Source organism: Miniopterus natalensis, chromosome 15, assembly GCF_054644295.1.
Source record: "Miniopterus natalensis isolate mMinNat1 chromosome 15, mMinNat1.hap1, whole genome shotgun sequence".
Lineage (NCBI taxonomy): Eukaryota > Metazoa > Chordata > Mammalia > Chiroptera > Miniopteridae > Miniopterus > Miniopterus natalensis.
The window spans coordinates 33,775,658-33,799,821 of record NC_142095.1 but is presented as its reverse complement, the minus strand read 5'-3'; the positions used below and the strand labels follow the sequence as shown (position 1 = coordinate 33,799,821).

The following is a 24,164-nucleotide window of genomic DNA, read 5'->3' as shown; positions in this document are numbered from 1 at the left end:
TTTGCACCTAAGTGCGCTATTTGGTGCGAGTTAAGGGGCAGCCGATTGGTGTGCATCTCTCAGCATTTCAAGAACACTCAGCTTGGTGAAGGCTCGCGCTAGAAGGGGTACCCCAGAGCTGAGGCTGGCCCAGGGAAAAGAGGAATCGAACCACCTGCTCAGTCGGGGCACTGGCCTTGGCTTTGTGCTCCCACCATTTAAACTGTTTGTCCTAAAGGAACGTGTGAAGTTGAATTCTTGCAGGTTAAACACAGGATGGATTCCACCAGAAGAGCTCCAGAAAGGCTGCGGCTTGACAGACGATAAGCTGAATTCTCCAGGAGGACAGACACCCCAGGGTTGGTAAGCGATTGTCCAATGTAGCCAACAGTGAGTGAACTCAGACCCTGGTGGTCCTCCCCGGGGAACGTGCGAGGCGGGCTGAGGGGGAGCCGTGGCGAGTCAGACAATGGTGCAGCCGCAGCAGTACTGCTCGGGGTAGTCGGCCGCGTACACCCTGTGGTCGGTGCCGTAGATGTAGTAGACATGAGTCTTTCCTTGGTACCAGTAGTGAACTTCCGTGAGGGGGATCAGCTCGATGGTCTGGCGCTGAGGAAACAATTGGCCAGGAAAAGCTTCAGTGTTCTGTTCAAGTCACTCGCCTGCTCAAGAACTGTCGATAGCTCCCTACTACCTGTAGGGTGAAGTTCGTGCTCTGGACTTGGCATTTTGGCTGAAATCTGCCTTTCTAGATGGATCTCCCACCATATTCCTTCATATACCCTAAGTTCTGGCCCAATCTGAACCACCGTCTGATTCTAGGTTTTACGAAGTGGAGACACAGGCATCCCCAAAGGAGTCATGGGATGTATGGAGAGTCACCAACCAAACAGGACATCTTCCAGAAACATTAATTTTGAGATTGGGGGGGTTGGGGTAGAGAGCGGTAGAGGACAGTCATGTTAAACATTTTGATATTACAATAACCATGGACATATTAGGAAGTCGATTATACAATTTGAATTCAAATTTTAAGATAAAATATTGACTCCAAAGAAATTCCCAAGTTTGATAGGCTGTTTCAGGCTTATTTTCTCAGGCCCCTCCCTCCCCACCATGATTTTGCATTGACCCTCCTTTGAGAAAAGTCTCCAATATTCCCCTCCTTTTACAAATGGGGAAACTGAGGCCCATGGGCTCATGGAATTTTCAGTTTGGAAGATCATCTAGGTCAAGCCCCATCTACTCTCCATAGCTGGACCTATTTAATGCTCAAATTTCCTCCCCAGCATCCACCTCTGCCTAAGAGCCTGGGACACTTGCTCCCTCCTACAACCTGGTCCTGAAGTCTCTCATTCTCTGGCCTCTTCTCTGAGCAATGGCTCAAAAACCTTCCCAAATCCAGGGGCTCTGAATGGAACTAGCAGCCCCATGTTGGGAGAGAGAACTGGCCACCCACTGAGGTACCCACCCCCATTAGCTTTCAGTGCTAATGGCAGCTACAGACACAGTTGACATAGGAAAGTTACCCCTAATGGTTGAAGCGAAGCTTTCTTGGGGATATCCTGTGGGCCAGGCTTCATGTCAAAACCCTAAGTTCTTCTGCACTGGATGTTCCCCTGTCCCAAACCCAGAGGGAGGTGGTGCAGCTGGCCCAGGATCAGACCCTCCTTAGGAAAAGAGTACAAGTCCTATGGCTGTAGATGGTGGCCCAAGTCCCTGGGAAAAGGGTGAAACAGGCTGGGGAGGGGGTTTTGAGAAGTAGGTCCCCACTGTACTGGGGGGAGCCATGACATTGTGACGGGAGGGATCAGAGTCAAGGTGTGCTTTTTTTCACAAAGCTTTCTGTGGGATCTCACACTTCCTTTATCTGGGCCTCAGTTTCCTCTCTGTAAAATGGGGATAAAACTTGTATGTCACAGAATTGTTGAAATAAGCAAATGAGATTGTGAGACTGAGTTTTCTCCATATGCCAGAAACTGGTCTCCAAGTGATAACTTTGGAAATAAAAGGTAGAAGGCCTCTCTTGACATTTTGGTACAGAGGATTATTCACGGTCTTCAAGACATGGAGACAACCAAAGCGTCCCTTGATAGATGATTGGGTAAAGAAGATGTGGTGCATATTTACAATGGGATACTACTCAGCCATAAGACAAGATGAAATACTGCCATCTGCGACAGCATGGATGGATCTTGAGAACATCACGCTACGCGAAATAAGTCAGACAGAAAAAGTCAAGAGCCATACGACTTCACTCATATGTGGGATATATAAAACTGAGAGCAAAAAATGAGCAAACAGACAAAAATTCACAGGCACAGACGCAGTATGGTGATTATCAGAGGGGAAGGGGGTGGAGGGAGGTCGAAGAGGGTAAAGGGGGTCAAATAGGTGGTGTTGGAAGGAGACGAGACTTGGGGTGGTGAGCACACAATGCAATATACAGATGCTGTTTTATAGAATTGTACACTTGAAACCTATATAATCTTATTAACCAATGTCATTCCAATACATTTAATAAAATTTTAAAAGAGAAACTGTCTCATCCTTACAACCCCCCTGAGGCCGTTGTAGTATTTCTCTTTGCACGGGTGAGAAGCTGGACTTCGAAGAGGGGGAAGTAGATGGCCCATGACCAGGTTAGAGTGCAGGAGAGCCGGGGCTGAGCCTGCTTCCCCCTGAGAGACCCCCTCACAGGGCTGGCGCTGGGCATTCCCCGTCCAAACCCCCACCTTCCAGCGGCTGCTGGCCAGCTCCTGCGAATGCCCTTCGGGGGAAACAACGGGCACTACTGCCACCTAGTGGCCACCAGAATGCAGCACCAAAGCCACACAAGCCCTGGCAGCCAGCCCCTGCCCGCGGGAGGCTTGGGGACCGCCAGCTGGAACTTGTGCCCTGAGGGGCAGGGCGCTGGGTTCCACCCTGCCTAAGACCCTGGGTCTCCCCTCGCCTCTCTCAATACGAAGGAGGTTCGGATCAAAATCACACGGAGCCACGTTCCTGCTTGAACCCTGCAATAGCTTCCTGTCCCTCTCAGGATAAAAGTACAAACTTGTCACCATGGACTACATGACCCTTCCCTCGCTGCCTCAGGCCACACTGGCCCCAGCTCAGTCCCCAGTACTCCCCGTGTTCCTCAGGCTGGGGCTCTTCCCGGCCACCCTGCCATTCTCAGGAAGGAGCCCCCAGCAGAGGGAACGTCTCATTTCCTCCCTTATGTGACCGGAGGGACAGTGTCCTTGGAGCCCCCGCCCGGCCCAGAAGCCTCCCCTGCCAACAGCCCCAGGCCCCCGCTCACCTGCTGAAGGACGCGGGCTCTGGAGGCCAGGGTGGCGGCACTGTGCTGGGCGATGCCCCGCTGGGAGGCCAGCGAGATCTCCCGCAGGGGGAAGTCCACGAGGGGGTACACCTGGGAGAGACACACCCACGGCGCCGCTCTGACCAAGCGTCAGCACCCGGAGCCCTGGCGATCGACCGACCTCAGGTGGAAGGGAGAGCCAGCCCGCACGGGGAAGGGCCGAGGCCCTGCGGCAAGCGGGTGGGTTGCTTAAGCTCCACAGACCCTGATAACCCACATTCTGTTGGTAATGCCACCGAAAGGGGACAGTCACAGGGCACTCCGCCACCTGCAGCCCACTCCGTCACCCAGCAAGCCTCTGAGGCTGCCCGGCGCGGGTGGGTGCAGGTCCTGGAGGGATGAGTGAGGCTGCGGGAGCCGCAGCGATGGGGCCAAGAAAGGCTGGGAAATATTAGCCACGGGGAAGAAGGGAGACCTGACAGTTCCAGCTCGAGGGCATTACGCTCAGTGAGATAAGTCAGACAGAGAAAGACAAGTACCATATGTTCTCACTTGTATATGGAACCTAAAAAAACAAAACAAGCAAACCCATAAATGCAGAGAACAGACTGATGGTTGCCAGAGGTGGGGTGAGGGATGGGTGAAGTGGGTGAGGGGGTCGAAAGGCACAGACTTCTGGTTATGAAGCAAGTCCGAGGGATCTAATGCACGGCATGGTGGCTGGAGTAAAGACTATGGTGTTGGATATTTGAAAGTCGCTGAGAGAATAGATCTTAAAAGTTCTCGTTACAAGAAAAAATATATAATGATGTATGGTGATGAATGTTAATAAGACTTATTGTGGTGATCATTTCATAACATATACATATATCAAATCATTGTGCTAAATACCTAAAACTAATATAATGATATGTCAGTTGTATCTCAATTTTTTTTAAATGCATATAACAAAGTGAAAGAAGTCAATCTGAAAAGATCACATACAGTAAAGAAGAAAGAAACAGAGAGAGAGAGAGAGAGAAGGAGAGGGAGAGAGAAAGGAGAGAGAGAGAAGAAATAAAAGGAGGCTGAGCACCCGACCCTCTAGGAGGAAGCAGCGTGAGGACCCCGCTCAGGCTTCCCATTACGACCACGCTCCCTGCCACGGCCTGCAGCAGGGACGGCAAATCTTTTCTGTAAAGGGCCACATAGTAAATACTTCAGGCTTTGTGGGCAGAGGCTCTCTGTCTCAACTACTCGGCTCTGCCCTCGCAGCACAAAGCCAGCCACAGGCAATACAGGAACAAACAGGCATGGCTATGTTATGATAAAACTTTATTGATAAAGTCAGGCCGAGGGCCGGAGTTTGCCAACCCCTGATCTGGCTGCTGACACGGCTCGTGTCTTAGGTCCTCACTGCGCCTGGGTCACTGCCCTCCAGGGCCACTGCTCTCTGTCCTTCAAAGCCTCTGCCGTGCTGTTCCCTGCTGGACACGATTCACTCCCCACTGCACTGTGTTCAGGTCTTCGCCCACTGTCACCACCGCCATCACCCGACCCCTGCTGAGACAACACCCCTGCCCTTCCTGTCCCCTCACCTGGTTGCATATTTCTCAACGACCCTCGCTGCCCTCTCACATTGTGCTGGAACGTTATTATCTTCTCCCCCACCAGGCTGTGAGAGCTATGAGGCAGGGATTTTGTTGGACGGTATCCCCAGGGCCCAGAATGGTGCCTCTTACAGGACAGGGGTCTCTAAGTGTGTGGAAGGGAGGGAGAAGGGAGGGAGAGTCCAATATGTGAAATTCAAGGGAGGACTGGCCCCACGGGGTCCCAGATCCCTGTGTCCTGTCCGGCAACTCTGTTCCCTCTGCCTGTCCCAAATGCTTGCAGCCCCCCGAAAGCCAGAAGAGCCAGGAGGAGCGCAGCTTCCGCGGGGGGCTCTGCAAAGCCTCACCATCGTGTTTTCATCCTTAAAGATGTTCTCTCCTCTGGCTTTAGCTAGGAGCTCCCCGGGGCAGCTGGGCTGGTGCTCAGACACGAACTCGAACAGGCTGTTCTTCCTGGAGGCGAAGAGGGCGAGGCGGGCTAAGAACGGGAGTCTGGAATCACACAGACCTGGGCTGCAGGGCTGGTGTTACCTGAACTGGGAAACCAGCCAACTGGGAAACAGGACAGCTCCGCCCTGTTTCCTCATATCACCCTTCCTTCCCTGTGAGCACTTAGCAGAGGGCCCAGCGGGAGAAACCCTTAAGGCCTGGGAGCCTCCCCGGACGTGGGAATTTAGGACACAGCCGGGAGCACCCAGGAACTGAGTGATGCCAGAATGTGAACTAGGGTCCGTTCCAAAGCCCGCCAGCATCCCGCACCCCTGCCGCCTCTTCCCAAGGATCCCTAAGCCCTTTGCTCCCAGCCGGTCCCTGTATTGTGAAAGCCCCGCCCATGTGGCGTTTCTCTGCAGAAACCAGCCCAGGCCACATGCCCCAGCTACAGCCGCAGGGCCACGCACTGAGCCACCGCCACATACCACATGATGACCAGCTGGATGAAGTGCAGCAGTTTCTTTTCCCCTTTGCAGGTGGCACAGGTCTTGTTCCCACTCCCTGAGCACGTGCCGCACCTGAGAGGGACACACCGTCAGCACCACTCAGATACTCATGGGACCTGGTGGCTTCTGGAGGCCCCCACCCCCAAATCCTCCCTCATAGAGGGGGACTGTGGTGGGCATGGATTGCTTCCACCTTCCCACCATCTAGACTTCTTGCTTTTAGAGGCAGTGCCCCAATTTCCCTTCTCCCACCCTTCTCCCACCCAGTCTATATGGTTCATAGGCTTCCCCCTCCCATTCTATGACCAGCTTGGGGCCTTGGCCTGGCCAGTCAGCTTTTTCCATCTCCCTGGCCACAGTGGCTGATACAAAGATGGCCACATGACCCAGGTAAATGCAATGAGATCCACCCTAGAACTTTTGTTGGAACTTTCAGAACAGGGACATCCTTTTCTACTGAGGTTCCTAAGCTTGGAGCTGCTGATGGTCCCCTCCGCCACGACGAGAGACAGCTTGCCTGAGACTGAAACCAACACAAAGGAAAGCACAGTGGGAATGGACACAGATTCCTGATGACATTGTTTAAGCACCTGGATCCAGCCATACCTGAAGCCATCCCAGAAATATACTCCTGGATGTTTGTTACATGGGGCTGTAAATTTACTTTTTTGCTGAAGCCAGTTTGAATTGGATTTCTTTTGCTTGTAAATGAAAGAAACCTGAGTTTCATTCAGCATCAAATGTCTTCTTTACGAATCACAGGTGGCAGGTCCACTAAAGCTTCGCCATCTGGCTTGTTAGAAGGATGGCCTGGGCCTCAATGAGCTAAAAGTGTTTTTAACCAACATAGCTTTGAATAGTTTCACTCTTCATGGGTTCCTGTTTCCCTTTAAAGATTTATAACTACATTAAAGGACATGATTTACAAAATGCCATGCCCCTCTGTTTGCAAAGGCCTGTGAGCAGAGATGAAATTTTGTTGATTGTTTAGTAAATCAACCAACCTTCCTTGACTCCTCCATTCACACCCTGCAATGAGTTAAAAATAAGGGTTTGCCCCCCACAGGCCCAGATCCTCAAAGAGTTAAGAATCTCACCTTTTGCGGTTTTCTATATTCCTTCCCCATCCCACCACGTGAGCAGGAACAGGTCTCCTCTCCCTACACCGCCCTCCTCCTTCCTGCACTGCCTTGCTCCTTACACCTGACCCACAGATTGCTTGATGAGTTCCAGTCTTGTCCAGAAATATCGGGCCTCAAGAAAAGCCCACACCCTCCACAAATATTTACAAGCACCTCCTATTCACAGAGCTCTGGGGACACAGAAGTGACAAGGCAGACAGGGTGCCCGGTTGCCTTCCAACAGGGCAGACAATGGAAAAGCAAGAAAGCCAGGGAGACCCGCTCATACCTGTGCCTGCCCGACCCCGAGCACATCTGACACCTCCCAGGGTGCTTGGCTCTGCGCTTGGCTCCACTGCAGGACGGGCACCTCACCTGTGGACACACCACGGCCTCAGTACCCCCTGGCCTCCCAGGGACGTGGGGAAAAGAGCGTTCTAAGACACGGTTCAAATCCCAGCCTGGGGACTTTGAGCAAGCCCCTTCCTCTCCCTGGGCCTCCACCCCTTCACCTGTAAAATGGGAGGGTTGGACGCAGTTGTACCTTTCAGAGACCCTACATCCTAACATCCCTGGGACATCAGCCTCTCCTGCTCCTCACTGACCCCCGTGAACCCTGGGACTGCCCCTTAACCACACAGCCATGGCCAGAGGGAGCAGGAAGAGGGCAGGGGGGCTGAGGGACCTGGTGCTGGACACGGGGCTCTCATGTTGGAAAGGTCCCTAGAGGTGACGCAGGCAATGCTCTCGTAGTTGGCTCAGGGTGGCTCCAGAGACATTCCAGGGGAACCCTGAGGGCGGAGGGAGAGGAGGTGGAGGGGCAGGGGTGGAGGAAGGCTCAGAAACGACCTCAGGAAGGGGCTCTGGGGAAGCCATGAGGAGGCGAAAGGCAGGAGTGAAGGTACAGGCTAGACGGGGCGTGGCCGCAGCTGGCCCCGAAGGTGCTGCCCAGGTGGGCAGAGGAGTGAGCGCCCAGGAGCTGGAAGGAGGGCACCAACGGGGCGGAGTGGCAGGCGGGCCACGCAAGGATCGAGGAAGACACGGCTCCGAGCGACAAGAGGCCAGGGTGTGCCCAAAGGCTTAGGTGTACCTGGGAGAACAAAGAATACGAAAGGAGCCTGGTTCTGCTCCTGGGATGGCTCGAGGCCCTGAAAGTGTTTGAAGAGAAGGCTGATGCCACGAGAGCCTGGCAGTGCACTCAGGGGCCTGGACTGGGTTGAATAGTGCCCCAGACAGCAGGGGGTCCCCGGTGGGAAGGATCCCAGGCCCTAGTGCTCTTCCCGGGCCTAGTGCCAAGCAGGAACTCAATGAACGTTCGTAGACAGATGAGAAAAGAGAAAAATTAAAATCATAAACCATCAGAGTGAAAAAGGCCAACTTTCCCATTTTAAAGATGGGAAAATGGAGGCCCAACAAGGGGGAATGACTTGCCTGAGGTCCACTGGTAGTGTGGGGAGCCCCAGGCCCCCAGCCCAGCCCTCGGTCCGGGTGGGGCTCCTCCACCGGCACTACGTACCAACAGCCACACCTGACTCACCATGCAGGCCCCATGGCAGCCGCTGCACTTGTAGCGTCCGCGCCCTTGGCATTTGTGGCATTCCTGAAGGTGAAACGCCGTCCTTGGATCTAGTTCCTCAGACACCTGCTGTGCCACCACCTCCACCCCCACCCCCGCCCCCGTGTCTCCATCCCAAAGAGAGGTGCAGCCATTCAGAGCCAGAGGGGAAGATGGCCATTCCCACTTGACCACGATTCCAAAGGGCCTTAAATGCCAAGCCCAGGAGATCCTGTTACCGTTTCCTCAGAGCCCAGCCCAGCCCAGCCTGTCCTGGAGGCTAAGAAGGGAGCTTGCTCTCCAAGTCCCACCTCCTAACTCACGCTCCCAGGCTAAACCACAGAGGCCGGTTAAGGAGCTAAAGTGGCCCCTGGGAATAGAAGCCATAAAAAATGGACAGCGTTCTTGTGAGCGGCAACAAGCTAGCTCCTGGACTTTAAGCACTGGGTCAACACAGCTTCTCCGCTCTCGAGGAAAGACTGGAACGCTCTGCTGAGCTCTCAGGGTCCCCCCATCTCATAGTGCTACAAAAACAGGGGTAAGTCACATGCTCGAATCAAGTTCCAGAGTGGAGCCAAGACAGGTAATCAGATGAGACCATAACATAAAGTGTCTTGGCTTGGCTTTTGTCATACGTTAGGTCACCCTCGCTTCATGTTGAGATTACGTTTCTGTAAACAGGACAGAAGTTAAATCCGGCTCGCCTACTGACTCCCATGAAAAACCCCAAGGACGTTTTCACTTTATACGTTTCATTCAGCACCTCAGCCATTTACTGTCAGGCCAAGGGAGCCGGGTGGGGGGATAAACACTCAGAGGGGTTAGAAATTTGAATGCTCACTATTTAAAGCTGGTGACAATTTTTGTAAATGGGACCTTTCTTTTGCTATGTGCATTGACGTCCCAGAAATAAACCAACAGTCTGGAGTTGGGGTTTCCTCTCCAGGATAATGTTTCGGGAAATCTACAGTCCCTGGAAAACCAGGTCGGGAGAAGGGCGTGCTATGATAATCGTGTTACCTTGACCAGTGACGAGTGAGGGACCTGGAACTTCCTGGTTTCTTCCTGAAACATCGGGGGAACCTGGACCTTGATGTCCCAAAGCCTGGGGGAGGTCCCTCTTCGTGGCCCATCTACCAAGTGGTCTGACACAGAAGCGGATCATTGTGAGAACAGCAAACAGTGGCCAGGACAAGCTTTCATTCATTCACCAGGTAGCACGGGGCCTTCCCTTGGTGCCAGGCATTAGGCTAGACCCTGGGCTACAAGGAAGGGTAGACATGGGTCCCCTTGGAGTCCTTAGTTAAGCACCCAAGCTTTGGGGTTGAGAGACTTGGGCTTGACTCCTGGTTCTTCTACTTCCTAGCTGTGTAATTCCAGTCAAGTTACATCACCTCTCTGACCTTCAGTTGTCTCATCTCTAAAATGGGCATAATGATGGCACTTACCATAGAGGACGGTAGTGAAAATTACACAGAAGAAAAAATATAAGTGCTAGCACAGGGCTGGCACAGCTGAAGCCTCAATAAACAAGGACTGTTTATTGAGGACTGTCTCCTCCGTTCAAGGAAACAGACTCAGCTACAGCCACAAGGGTAAGTGCTGTGGCCAAGAGTCACATAAAGGGCTCTGAAAACCCAGAACACTGGCCCATTCTGCCCGGGAGGGCAGGGGCAGGAGAAGAAATTCTGAAATTCATGGAAGGGGCGACGTGGGAGCTGAGTCTTGAAGGATGAACCAAAGTGATCAGCAGGGAAAACAGGCAGCATGTGGGCATCCCAGACGGGCCTGAGGCCTTAGCGGGGTCAGCAGGGGGTTGACTAGCACAGTGAATGGGCCCAGGGGGTCTGGGGGGACAGACAGGTGCCCGAGCACACACACTGCCTGTGCCACCTACCCTGGCCGCAGCACCAGAAGCGGTGGCTAAGATCAGCACTGGGACGTCTCTGAGACGAAAGCCCACCCTCTCATTTTATAGGGACGGGAAACCGAGGCTCTGAGCAGAGGAGCATCTCATTCAAGGTCAGCGGCTAAGACTAGCTCCTGCCATATTTGCTCCCAATTAAACTCATTTCAGAAAACTCACTCGTAAAGGGTTGAAATGTCCATTCGCTTATCCTGGATTCGCTGAAAGTCTCCAGTCGATACTGTAGAGAAAGACAGTGGTTTACACTCGAGCCCTTTAGGAAGACAGAGCAAAAGGAGGAAGCTGCCATCTGCCGGAGCCCAGTGGGTAACCAGAGGGTCCCCCACACGGCACAGGGCCTGCTTGCAGCACGCTGGCAGCAGCAACTTCTGTCCCTGCTGCACCAGCATGTCTGCAGGGAGGTCATCGGCCCCAGGAAACCTCCCCCGACAGGCTCACGACAGGGCGATTTCAGTCCCTGTCTCTTGGTACATAGAAACGTTCTAAGAGGCCAGTTTTGGAGCAGTGATTGTCTTCTGTTAGGTGGAGGCCTCTGTAACCCACTGCTCCGAGGGTCCCCTTTGAAGGAATTGATCTGCCTGACCTCAGGATCCTCCTTCCTGATCCTGGACCACGGAATCACAAACCAGAAAGGTGCCTTGGACATCACCTGGCCCCTACTTTTTCTTGTGAGGAACCAGATACTCAGAGAGGTCAGTGAACTTGCCCAAGGCCACACAGCTACACAGGGGCCTCTTTCCCCAGGTCCCTGCTCATCTGATTTCTGTGTGATTGTGTGCTCACCAGAGGATGGCTATGCCCATGACACTAGAAAATATAGATCTAGAAGCTGTCCCTCGGCCCTGTCAATGAAGAGAGTAACATAGGAGCCTGCTGTGGTCCCCATGGTGGTCTCAGGATAAGATTTCCCTGGAGCAACAGGCCTCCATGATGAGTAAATAATTCCTTGGCCCAGATATGACTTGGGGAAGGCAGAGGGATCTAGGGAGTCGATGGGCCTCTCTCAGCCTGCCCCTCATGGAAGCGGCTCAGCTTGTGTCTGAGGACATGGGCTTTGGCACCAGCAAACCTAAGTTTGAATCCCAGATTGGTCACTTCTAGCTGCATGTTTTGGGCAAGGACCTCCACCTCTCTAAACAGCCAATTCTTCCTCTATAAACTGGTGACAGAACACCCACCATGTAGGTAGCTGCGAGGATGTGATAGGACATGTGCAGCGTGCTTTACGTGATACCTAGTACATTGCAGCTTTTCAATGATGATTGGTAATAATCACTCCTTGTGTTATTACTCAGACTGCAGACAAGGGGGGTCGCAGGAGGGACCTCAACGTCACCGACATTCACACGCACTGCTCCCCAGGCTCCTTTCTCCCATTTCCTGTCATATGAGCCCCACCAGGCCGGCCCCTCACCTGCACAGAAGCTCCACCAGGCCAGCCCCTCACCTGCACAGGAGCCCCACCAGCTGGCCCCTCACCTGCACAGGAGCCCCACCAGGCCGGCCCCTCACCTGCACAGGAGCCCCACCAGCCGGCCCCTCACCTGCACAGGAGCCCCACCAGCCGGCCCCTCACCTGCACAGGAGCCCCACCAGCCGGCCCCTCACCTGCACAGGAGCCCCACCAGCCGGCCCCTCACCTGCACAGGAGCCCCACCAGCCGGCCCCTCACCCTGCACAGCATCTGCTGCTTCAGCTCCTGGATGACGAGATTGCTGGCCGCTGAGCTGCCATAGCAGCATTTGGAGTTCACAAAGGTGAGGAGGGCTTCCCGCGCCACCTCCTCCGTCACCACAGGGACTCTGCCAGGAAGAGAGCAGAGAGGCAGGGGGTCTGTGGAGGGCCCGAGGGCTCATCCAGGCAGGCAGCCCCCTCCCTGGTCCACAGGGGTGGGGAAGCACTCAGGAGTCCACGGAGGGAGGGCGTCTCAGCAAAGGGGACCCTATGAACAGATCCCTGGGTGGGAGAGAGGACCGCAAAACGGCATCAGCTGAAGTGTGAGCTCAGGGGAAGGCTTGATAGAATATTAGAACTCAAAAAAATCCTTAAGGATGAAGTATGCCATTATGCAGATGAGGAAACAGGCACCAGAGGAGGCATCACGCAGCTGAAGAGGCAGAATTGGGCTAGACAAGGTTCCTGCCCTCGGGGGGCTTGATCTCAGCCAGAGGAGCTGTGAGCCGCTTCACACAAACACATCCGAGCCCCAGCCAACAGCGGTGCCCGCAGCTCACGGGAGCTGGGCCAGGGCCGCAGCCAGTGGAAGGCAGACCACCAGCCCTGCTCAGCCTTCTCTCTGAACACCTCCCCTCCTGCCGGAAAACTCTCCTGAGGCCCAGCTGCCAGGTCCCCTCCTCAGTGAAGCCCTCCTGCCCCAACCCCTCCAGTAGGCAGGCGCCCTCCCCTCCTTTCTCCACAGCAGCCCAGCTCCAGCCACATGGTCAGCCCTTCTCCTGCACACTTGTGTCTCCAGCACCCACCCCGGCTCCCAGGGGCCTGTGTGCTCGCCAGAGGCTGCAGGCTGGAAGGTGGGTGGCCAGGGAGGAGAGGTGGCCAAGGGGAGGCACAAAGCTGGCCTTAACCTTGGAGCTCTGCCCCAGTCCTCGCAAAACAAGGAGGGCGTGGGCCTCTCCAGGGAGCAGCTGGCTTTTTCTGTAAAGGGCCAGAGAGTAAATGTTTCAGGCTTTGCAGGCCATCTAGTCTGTCTCACCCACTCACATCTGCTGCCAGCCAGATGTGGGAAAGCAGCCAGACAGTGAGTCAACAGATGAGAGGGGTTGTGTTCCAACAAAACTTGATTTACTAGAACAGGCAGTGGCTGAATTTGTCCCAGGGGCCGTAGTTTGCAACCCCTGATCTAGACTATGGTTTCAACTCAAACAGCCTGCAGAGGATGGTAAAATACAGATTCCCAGGCCCCGTCCCTAAAGAGTCTGATTCAGGCCTAGATTCTGAGGTCAGGATTGAGATCTGTGGCGCCTGAGATCCCCAAGGAGGGCTCCCAGGGGCAAGGGTGACAGTGAGGACCACCACCCACGATCCTGTGTGATGGCTCTGGGAGGGTCACCAGAGCACACCTGCAGCTCACCTGTGCTCCAGGAACGAGGACCAGCACGTTTGTTCCCGGCGTCTCCTTGGGGCCTCCAAAGGTGGGAAGAAAACCTGCGGTCCTGGAAGAGAAGGGAGGAGTCAGGGGCAAGCTCAAAGGAACAGATACCTTGGGTGAGAGGAGGAAAGACTGGCTGAATGTGAGAAAGAGCAGATGAAGGAAAGAATGATGGTTCCCAGGCCGGCATCATTCTGGTCTTAAAGGGAAATGGACATGGGACGTTCATAGACACAGGGCTTACACCCCATGTCCTCCCATGCCCTCCCAACTGTGACAAAGGGCTTCCCAGAGCCCCCAGAGGAAAGGGGAGCTATCCCAGCGCTGGCCTGTTCCAGAGACGTCCCTCCAACCAGCAGAAGCCCCAGGAAGAGGCTGCAGGAACCCAGACCCCGCAGACTTACCGCCTCCTTGAAAAAGGCAGTCATAGCTGGGCAGCCTCTCCAGGAGTTCAACTGGGGGTGCCAGAGGACTCTCGGCCTCGAAGCTGAGGTCCACCACACCTGCAGAAAGACGGGCAGTCCTGAGCCTCAGGGGGGGGGGGGGGCATCTACGGCGACTTCACAAGAAGCTGACAAGTGAGGGCAGGTGCATTATTAAAAGCCGCAATCTAATTAAGCCTGGCTCGCTCTGGCACCCTGAGGGACAGAACACATCTGCAGGGTGAGAGGGATGGGCAGGGGTGGGACTGGGCTGTCATACAACAAGCAGACACCAAGATGGCATTAGATGTGCCGGAGGTCCTTTGGGGACACCAGTGGAGGGAAAAGGGGAGAGACAGCAGACAGAGGCAGGGAGGCCTTCAGACCCCAGAGCAGGTGGAGCGTGAGCAGGAGCCTCGGAACATGTGTGGCTCTGAGGAAGCCTTGCCCGGGTCTGTGACGAGTCCCAGGGCAAAGACCGTCCACTGTAGGAAGCTGTGTAACACCCTGCTCCACATCTCCCTGCCTTCAGGCAACAGACATTTTACCATATTTCATAATTTTGCAAGTCAAAAGTGTGGGCAGGGCTCAGCCGGGTGATTCTCCTGTTTGGCGTGTAATGGGTTAGGGTCTGTTTGAATTTCGGCTGTGGTAACAAAAACACCACAGACTGGGGGGCTTAAGCAACAAGCATTTATTCCTTATAGTTCTGGAGGCTGGGAAGCCCAAGATCAAGGCACTGGCAGATCTGGTGTCTGGTGAGAAGCCACTTCTGGCTTGTAGACAGCTGCCTTCTCACTATGTGCTCACATGCCAGGGAAAGAACGCCCTAGTCTCTTTCTCTTTTTGTAAGGACACTAATCCCATCACGGGGGCTTTGCCCTCACGATCTCAGCTGGATGTAATCGCCTCCCACAGGCCCACCCGCTAATACAATCCCGCTGGAGGTTAGGGCTTCAACATATGAAATGGCAGGAGTTGAGGGGAGCAACACAGCCATGTAGCCCATAACAGGCCACTCCGTGATTTAGCAGGCAGCTTGGTGGTTTTAGCAGGCCACGCATATGCCCGGTGGCTTGGCCGGGTAGCTGGGAGGCTGGGATCCCCTGGGCCCTCTTAGGGCATTTCTATATGGTCTGCCTGGTAGGACGGTCTGGTTTCTTACATGACAGCTCAGGGCTCAAGAGGAAATGCTCCTAGAGGCCAGAAGTAGACGTGGCAGTCTCTTCATGGGGTCCTCTGTGTTGCTTTGGCCACAGCAGTCTTAAACCTGCCCAGGTTCAAGGGGAGGAAGCATAGGCCCACGTGTTGAAGAGAGAGAGGAGCCTTAAGGAAGCGTGGCCATCCGTAACTCAGTGTCTATCTCCAGGTCGTGGAATATGGCAATGTTTATAAAGCGCCTGTCAGGGCGACTGGCACAGAGTAGGAGGCCAGCAAACAGGAATGCCATTCTCAACGTTGTTTCAAGATTATTTTCCTCGGGAAGTTCTTTTAAAACCATTATTTCCCCAATTGGATCAGCATCTGATTCATTTAGTTCTACAGACATTTCACCTTTCCAGGAAAACGGTATGCGGGATCATGGGTTTCAGGAAAATATATGTTGCCCCGTAACATTCCCTTGAAGGGGGATAGGCTCTGACTTAAAAACAGCCCTTGGTTGGTTGGATACCCCTACCATTTGCACAGAAGCTTTACTTTGAGGGAGAGAGAAACTTAGCTGGGTAGGGTTAAGAATAGTTAAAGTAGCCGAAGTATCTACAAGGGCCTTAGTAACTTCCCCTCTTGTGATAATCTCAATTTCTCCTAAAGCATTAGTAAGGAGAGGGGGAAATACCCTCTCATGGTCCTTGGAGCAGCCCTATGCTTGCTTCTGTTTGTTTTCTCTTTGTAGATCCCACTATAGATATTGGCAAGATCAAGTCAGCCACTCCTATTAAAATAACTATTGATAATTCTTTACCTCTACCTAATATCTGCCAATATCCTTTAAGACTGATGCCCTAGCTGGAATTAAGCCCATTATACAAGATTACTTTAAAACAGGCTTATAATTCCATGTACAAGCCCCTGTAATTCTCCTGTCCTTCCAGTAAAGAAGCCAAAAGGAAAAGAATGGGGATTTGCACAGGATCTGAGAGCTGTAAATAAGAGAATTATTCCCAAGCATCCTGTGGTTCCAAATCCACATGCTTTATTATCAGCCACTCCTGAGGATTCCAATATTTTTCAGTAACAGATTTATGTAGTGCCTTTTTCAGCATTCCAGTAGAAAAAGACAGTATTTCTTTGCCTTCACCTGGGAAGATCGACAATTTACTTGGACTGTAATGTCCCAGGGATATACAGATTGTACCAGCTATTTCTCCCAGATATTAAAAGCTGATTGAAATTATGTTAAATTTCCTAGAGATTCCACTCTAATCCAATATGTGGGTGATTTACTTTTATGCTCTAGGACATTACTAGACACCCAAAAGGACACGATTTACCTATTGCAGCAGCAGCTATAAAAGAACATAAGGTCTCGAAGGATAAGCTTCAGTTTTGCTTACCTCAAGTAAAATGCCTTGGCCATCTCATATCTACAGATGGGCTACTGATTAACCCTGAAAGACTTAGCGGAATCCCATCTTCTCTTCCAAAAACAAGTAAGCAGCTTAGAAGATTCCTGGGTTTGACTGGATATTGTCAAAATTGGGTTCTAAACTTTTCATTACTAGCCCAGCCCCTATAGGCCCTATTAAAGTCAGATCAACCTGATCCAATTCAATGGAACCCCAACGGGAAACAAGCTGTAGAGGCTCTAAAGGAAGCATTGTCTAAAGCTCCTGCTCTGGGACATCCAATTTTAAACTTCCCTTCCTTTTCACACATGAAAGTAAAGGAAATGCTTTGGGAGTTCTAACTCAGAAACATGGACCTATAGGAGATTATGGTCAGCAACTAGACTCAGCGGCCAAAGGGCTCCCTCGCTGCTTGAGGCCACCTCTGCGAAAGCCATGCTCTGTGACCAGACAGGAGAGATAGTTTGGGCTCTCCTTTAACTATTCCTGTTCCTCATTCTGTTGAATCTTTGCTGAATTCTCACCACGCTCAACACTTCTCTGTCAGTCATTCGGCTTCTTATGAAAGTGCTCCTGCTCTCCGCACCTAATTTTACTTTAATTCGGCGTCATCGCTTTAACCCTGCAGCTTTGTTACCCTCTTTACAGGATGAAGACACCTACAGTTGTGTTTTGCTTACTGACTACCTTCTTGCTCCTAGGAATGATTTACAGGAAGCTCCTATTGATGATGCTGACTTAATTTGGTTCACAGATCTTATCTGAAAGATGAACAGGGTCACTACCGAGCTGGATATGCTATAACTTCTGTGGTGGACATAATTGAAAGTTCTTATCTACCTGAAATAAGACCTGCCCAGCAAGCTGAACTAATTGGTCTAACTCGGGCTTGTCAGTTGGCCAAAGATCAAGTAGCCAATATTTACACTGAGAGTTGCTGTGCATTTGGTGTAGCTCACGACTTTGGAATGCTACTGAAGCAGCGAGGCTTCTTAACCTCCTCAGGGAAGCCCATAAAAGTGGAAAACTGGTTGCAGAATTTTTAGATGCCATACAGCAACCAAAACAAGTGGCAATTATCAACCCCAGGGCATTCTAAAGCTACCTCCATGGAAGCAAAAGGAAATCATTTCGCTGATGCTGCAGCTAAGCAGGCAGCCTTGAACAGTCCAGTTACCCAGACCCGAGAATGTTCTTTGCTTTCTAGTAAATCAGTAAAAGATTATCTTTTCCAGTTTCAACAGACAGCTACAGAGGAAGAAAAGAAAATATGGCAAAAAAAAGGGGGAACATTTGACCCAGACAGACAGATATGGCTTGGACCCAATCAGAAACCTATTTTACCGAGAAGGGCCCAACTCTCTATACTTCATCATGTACATGAGCTAACACACAGGGGTCCTGAAAAGACGGTTTTATGGAGTAACAATATTACTGGATACCTTCTCCTACTGTAGCTCATAAAGTGTACAGAGGACGTTCTATCTGTCCCAAGTATATCCCAGGAAAACCACTCCATGGATCCCAAGGACATTTCCCACTTCCTTTAGGTCCATTTGAGGTATGGCAATTGGGCTTTATCCAAATGCCACCACTTCAGGGATACAAATATATATTAGTTATGACTTGTATGTTTTCTCACTGGGTCGAGGCATACCCTTGCAGGACAGCAACTGCCTTAACTGGTGGTAAGTTGTTATTAGAAGAAATAATTCCCAACTGGGGAATTCCCTCTGAGTTACATAGTGACTGAGGGACCTATTTCATTCGACAAATAATAAAATCCATCAGTAGCATTTTCACTGTGCCTACCACCCCCATTCTGGATTGGTGGAATGAACCAATGGTACAATCAAAATTCAACTAGCCAAACTTTCAGAAAACTTTCATCTCCCCTGGCAAAGACTTTTCAAGGTCGAGAAGCTGTCGACCACGGAGGCAGACAGCTATCCCAAGACGTCAACAGGGCCTGTATGTTCACACATTTCTGCTGCTCAAACCTTGTTCGTATATCACCTAAACGTTATTGATCAGATGCACCTAAAATGATTTTTATAGTGTTGTCCTCCTTATGGTTTCCTAGTGGAAACAATATCTGTCTCCCCAAACCCCTACCTTATTAGACATGAAAAATTTTACTTGGGTACCTGCTAATCTTTCCCACCTACTACACAATGATATTCTGATTATTAGTTATGACAATAAAGTTAATGCTTTGTTGGCCACACATTGGTCTTCTCCTACTATCAATATAAGCTTTGGTACATTTTTTTCTAGATGTTTCTATTATAAAGGGCTCATCTTGGGCAAATACCTCCAAGAACACCTCCCTGATAATTCCCCTGGTAGAATTACAGATGGACCTAATCTAGATGAATATCATATAGCTATAGGAATGGATCATGAAAAGCTAAGAGAATTACCTGGATATGATGGGAGAAGGCTTGTGGCAACCTGGCCTGTCTGTCTCAGTATATCTTGTCCTCAGACTCACCAGCTCTTATGGCTGGATGTCTGTGAAACCAGAAAAAAAATCAGTGGGTCCCCATTTCAAATATCATTGGGATTACATGGTGGGTAGGTAGTCTGTAACTACTCTACCCTCTTGCGTCCTGGATGCTTGTGGGAAGCCCTGTGGAACACTCAAACTCTCGCTCATTTTGGGGTTACCTCTACCCATTTAACTATGGCACGGGAAACTCAACATCCTGGGGTCCATTCAGTATGCCCCAGCTGCTCCCAAGCCATAGCTACCCGATGGCGACAGCATTCCTGGCGGATCCGACAACACTGGCCCTCTCAAAGACATCAAAGGGGAATTCTGGGGGGGGGGGGTGGGCCTCGGTATTCTGGGACAAGCTGCACTTGCAGCTAATGAAGAATGGCATTCATTAGAAAAAGACTCTTTAGCTAAACTAGGTCATATAGACGGAATGCTGTTTCAAGAAGGAAAAGGGTGGGAAGCAGCCTGGAAAGACAATAAAGCTTTAGCTCAATAGATAGAACAGACTATAAAAACTCATGCACAGCCCCGACAATGGGAACGTGCCTGTACCCTAACCCCTGTTTATGTTAACGCAGATGGAACCCGGACTAGCTATGAGACAATGGCCAACTATAATGCGTGCGGAAGCTCAGGCCAGGCACTTATGGGACCCATATGTTTCCCCTGGAATTTGGAAAATTTTGGATGGGAAATGCGGTCTACAACATTGTGGCTTAAGAGCCCAGGTACCCCGGTTAGATCCTAAGCTTAAATTCTCAGTAGTTCAACTGGCTGGCATGGGACCATCCTCAAAAACATTGGAATACTTCCAATGGGAAGTAGATGGGCCATATTTAGAAATAACAAACAATGGGAACCCATCTCACTATCTGATTGTGAGAATTGAAAATGTGAATGGTCACGTCCTCAATCTATATGGAATACTGAATTCACCTAATCCTAGCCTATTGTATATACCCCAACAAATAACAATATTTGGTATATGGGAAAGGACTGTTTTTGTTGGGAAGGGTTAGAAAATTCTTCTAAGTGTTTTTTATTGTAATAATACCAAGTTTACATTAAATATTACTGGAATATGGTAGTAATACTGAAATTATAGGCAAAATAACTTTGCCTGAGATTAATAAAACCTATGATAATATCGATACTGAAAATCCAATGTATTGGGAAATTGGACTTAAACCCCCCCATGAAGTCATTTCTAAGGAAGCTAACTGGCCAGAAGAAAAATGAGAGCTTCTGGATAATGAAATAGTAGAGAATCTTAATTCATCTGGCCAAACATATTGTAAGGCACAAGTGAGAGTGGATGAAGGAGGAAAACATATAATTAGCTTATTAAAAATTATGATAATACATGGAAAGGGTTTTTCGGTTGGCTGGAATGCTTATTTAACCCCTCAGACCCTTCCTTGTCTAGTATTAGACATTTTCTGTTCTTAATTGGTGTTACTGATTTAATACTTTGCTTTTGTTCCTGGTATGTACATGTTATACTAGATGCAGGATGACAAAACTTAAGACAAGCAGCAAAAAGACTTGGATCATGGTAGCTCAAAAATCAGAAATGATCCAGAGTATTTTTTTAACAAGGACATATAGGATCTGACTGTCTCCCATTCACCTGCCTTTTTATTTTTAATAATAATAATTCGACCTTGAATGCCATCTAAGGTTACAGTCTTGCCCCATCCCCAGTGGTCCACCCTGTTCAGCAAGACAAATGCTGACCCTGAGACGCCCTAGGAATGAGCCTTCCTAGCACCGTGGGACCCCTTATCCAACCAAAAGGTTGGTCATCAGCACATCTTCGGATTGATTTATGACCAAAGGGGGGATGTGTGGACAAAAAGGGGCCACATACTAAACCCGACAAGCTCAGGGGAGGCCTACCTGGCGACCTTCCAAACTCAGAGACCTAAAGTGACCACAAAGAATGGTCTGAAATTAAAACTTTTTTAACTAAAAACAGTTTATGATTGGTAGTCATGTCCTAGGCTGGTATCTTCCCTGACAAAGGTCGATCTTTACCTTAACTGAGCCTGTCTGTTGTCTTTTTGCATCTATGATAACATGTCTTCGGAATGTCAAAGTAATTTCCCTTTTCCTGACCCCTCGAAGCACAGGTGTGCCCTGCAGAGACCACAGATCCCCCACTGTTGACTGTAAACTATCCTATACTTACCTATATAAAAGAAGTGTGTGTCTCTCATTTTACTTTTCATCCAATCCCAGAAGTTGCCCCACTTCGCTCTCTCCCGCCGCCCTACTCTATCACCAAGGGATTTCACGTGACCCACTTATGTCCCCTCTTTTTGTTGTATAAAATAAGGTGCAACTGCCGTTCTCTGGAGCATTTTCTCAGTCCGTTAGGATTTTGCTGCTCAGCAATTGTCAACAGTTTGGCTCAAATATACTCACAAAAATTCATCACCGGTTTGAATGTTTCGTATGTTGACACCCTCTAGGGGGGTCTAACCTGCATGACCAGCTACGCGCCAGGGGAGGAAAGGTCAGGGGCGGGTCAGAACCACATGACCAGGGATATGAAAGGTCAGGGGGCCTAACCGCAGGGCCAGTGATACGCTAGGGGAAGAAAGGTCACCCTGGAGGCGAAGCCCTTGTGTCCCAGTTTTGTCCACAGCTAGGGCTTTGGCACCCAAGGCTTTCCACCCTGGTGACCTTCTGTACCTGGCCCATCGTCCTTGCTCTGTGCATGCCTGTCTAACTACCTGTCGTGTAACCACTATGCTGTACACCCAAAACTAACACAAAATAATACTGAATTTTAAAAAGTGAAAGTAGTGTGGCCAGCATGGCTCAGCGGTTGAGTATCGACCTATGTTCTAGGAGATCGAGGTTCGATTCCCGGTCAGGGCACAGGCCCGGGCTGCGGGCTCGATCCCCGGTAGGGGGCGCGCAGGAGGCAGCCGACCAGTGACTCTCATCATTGATGTTTCTCTCTCTCTCCCTCCTTCTTCTTCCTCTCTCTGAAAGCAATAAAGACATATTTTAAAAAGAAGAAGAAGACAGGGTAACTTAAATGTTGTGTCTTTCCATTTATAGCATTACAACAATTTTTTTAAAAAAGTAAAAATAAAATTTTTTTAAAACCTCATCTTGATCTGTCAGGCTATGACATAGATACATATGGCCTGAAACTCCAAGCAGGGAAGCGTAATATAAGAACTGGCCCCCGGAAACCCGGGACAACTCATGAAGCGCCTCCCCACACACTTGTGGCTTCACCCCACCCTCTCACCTGGAGGCATGGAAGGCAGGAGTCTAAGAATCAGAGAGGTTGCTCCAGAACTCCTAGGGTGCACAGCGGTGGAGTTAGAGCAGGGTAGAGGCTCCTTGTTCCAGTTCCAGTCCCCTGGGCCACCCCTCAAACCTGTTCCCTGAAGCCTCTCTGCTGAGGGACAAGAAACCCGCCACTATCTTTCTAGCTGCTCATCTAATCACAGGAGCTTGGCTCTGAAGGGTGAACTGATAAAAATGGTCAGTGGAGGATTCTCTCTGCATTGTCACTGAAGCACACTCAGGTCATACCTCCAGCTGATCCACCTCCCCCCAGGGCCCTCCTTTCTTTTTCATTTCTTTTCTTTTTTCTTTTTCTTTTTTTTTTTTTTTTGGCAGCTCTTCAAAGCTTATAGCTCTTGACCGCCACAAAAAAAACCACAAACTGTCCTTTTGAGTTTAATAAAAACAGAGGCCAGAAGGATAAGCGGATCTTGTTCTAAATTGGAGCAGCCTAGTTTGTCTGGAACTGGAGATGACAGGTGGTGAGAAAGCCTGAAATGCTGAAACAAATGGCCAAGAACAATGTGTGGGGGCATGTCGTTAAGACCAATGAACAACCCTGTTCTATCTCTCCCCCCAAATTAGAAATGTCTTTGTCCTCAAACATATGCATCTCTAAGGTCCTTTCTCCTTGCCGGAGACTTACAAAGGAAGCTGAAACAGAAGAATGTTCGAAGATGTAGAGTGCCCTTTTAGCAGAAAAACATCTGTGTAAGCAAGTGACTCTGCCAAGAAACAGGTGAGAGAGGCAGGGTGGACATGGGTGTGGCGCAAAGCGACATCGTCCCAAAGCTTCAAACTGAGGCCTGCCAGTGGGTACTGAAGTCCCCAATATGATAATATGGGATTATTCATAACTTGGTCCCCAATATTGTTTTGTTTCTAATGAGTTTATTAGCATTCTGAGCTAGTTTAGCCACCAGGGATCCAGGGACCCGAAAATATTTTCTATAAATAGTCAGGTTGTAAATACTGTAGACTTTGTGAGCCACGTGGTCTGTCTCAATCACTCATCTCAGTTATTGTGGCCTCAAAGCAGCCACGGACAATACACAACTGACTAAGAGTGGCTTTGCTCCAACAAAACTTTGCAAAAACAGGCCGTGGGTCAGATTTGGCCCTTGAGCCATATTTTGCCTACCTTGACCTAGACACTCACCTGTGAGGATGGATTTGAGGGGGGTCAGGAAGGTGGAGGCTGGAATCTGAACTTTCTGGGACCAGGACCCATGCATGTCATTACAGTTCCCATGAGCCCAGTTATCAGAAGTAAAGATGAAGGTCAGGGTTGGACTGTAGCCAGGTGACTGGACGCAGAATCCCTGAGGTTCATTGGTAGGAACCTGGGCTCTGCTCCCCTGGAGCTGAGCCATGTAATACATGAGCCTGTGCCAGCCACACGCCCTTGCAGAACTTAATTCCCCCAGTTGGGAAACAGAGCGGGTATTAGTGCCCATCTAATGAGACAATGCGAACGCAGCTCTGAGCCCTGAGCCTGGCATTTAATAAATGCTCGATGTCGTGGGCCTGAGGAGGCAAGGTCTTCCTCTTTCTTTGTGTTCCTTTAACCAGAGAATAGGGAAAATGTCAAGCATAGAAAGGAAGCAATGGCCCCCCGCCCACTCAGAAGTCTTGGGTCGGCTAGGGCATCAATACTGTCCTTCAGGAGGAGACAGGGAAATGCCATGTGGCTGCTCTGTCCAGCTGGACTCCAAACAAAGGGGCAGGAAGAGGGGAAGAATGAGAGGTGGGAAGCTCAGGGCTCCATCCATCAGCGGGGAGCCACCCTGACCTCCAGGGGCAGGCGTAATTCGTCAGAGCTAAATTAATCGTCAGAGCTAAATTAA

The 24,164-nt window shown here is 50.5% G+C and overlaps 1 protein-coding gene across 1 annotated transcript; it reads right to left on the bottom strand.

Moving 5' to 3' along the window:
• Positions 1–441: 441 nt before the first annotated feature.
• Positions 442–23,552, bottom strand: SSUH2 (ssu-2 homolog). Its single transcript, XM_087825118.1, has 13 exons — positions 23,477–23,552; positions 21,957–22,004; positions 13,921–14,019; positions 13,499–13,580; positions 12,083–12,212; positions 10,570–10,630; positions 9,504–9,628; positions 8,466–8,528; positions 7,218–7,303; positions 5,787–5,879; positions 5,217–5,322; positions 3,281–3,391; positions 442–588 (listed from the first exon to the last, which is right to left on the bottom strand). The coding sequence occupies exons 1-13, from the start codon at positions 23,550–23,552 to the stop codon at positions 442–444; spliced, it is 1,227 nt and encodes a 408-aa protein (XP_087681244.1).
• Positions 23,553–24,164: the final 612 nt, after the last annotated feature.

Coding starts and splice junctions, on each gene's coding strand:
- SSUH2 (XM_087825118.1), bottom strand. CDS start 23,552: ATGCATGGGTCCTGGTCCCAGAAAGTTCAGATTCCAGCCTCCACCTTC. Junction 13,581..13,920: donor CTGCCTTTTTCAAGGAGGCG/GTAAGTCTGCGG, acceptor CTTCTCTTCCAG/GACCGCAGGTTTTCTTCCCA. Junction 12,213..13,498: donor TCCTCGTTCCTGGAGCACAG/GTGAGCTGCAGG, acceptor TCTTCCTGGCAG/AGTCCCTGTGGTGACGGAGG.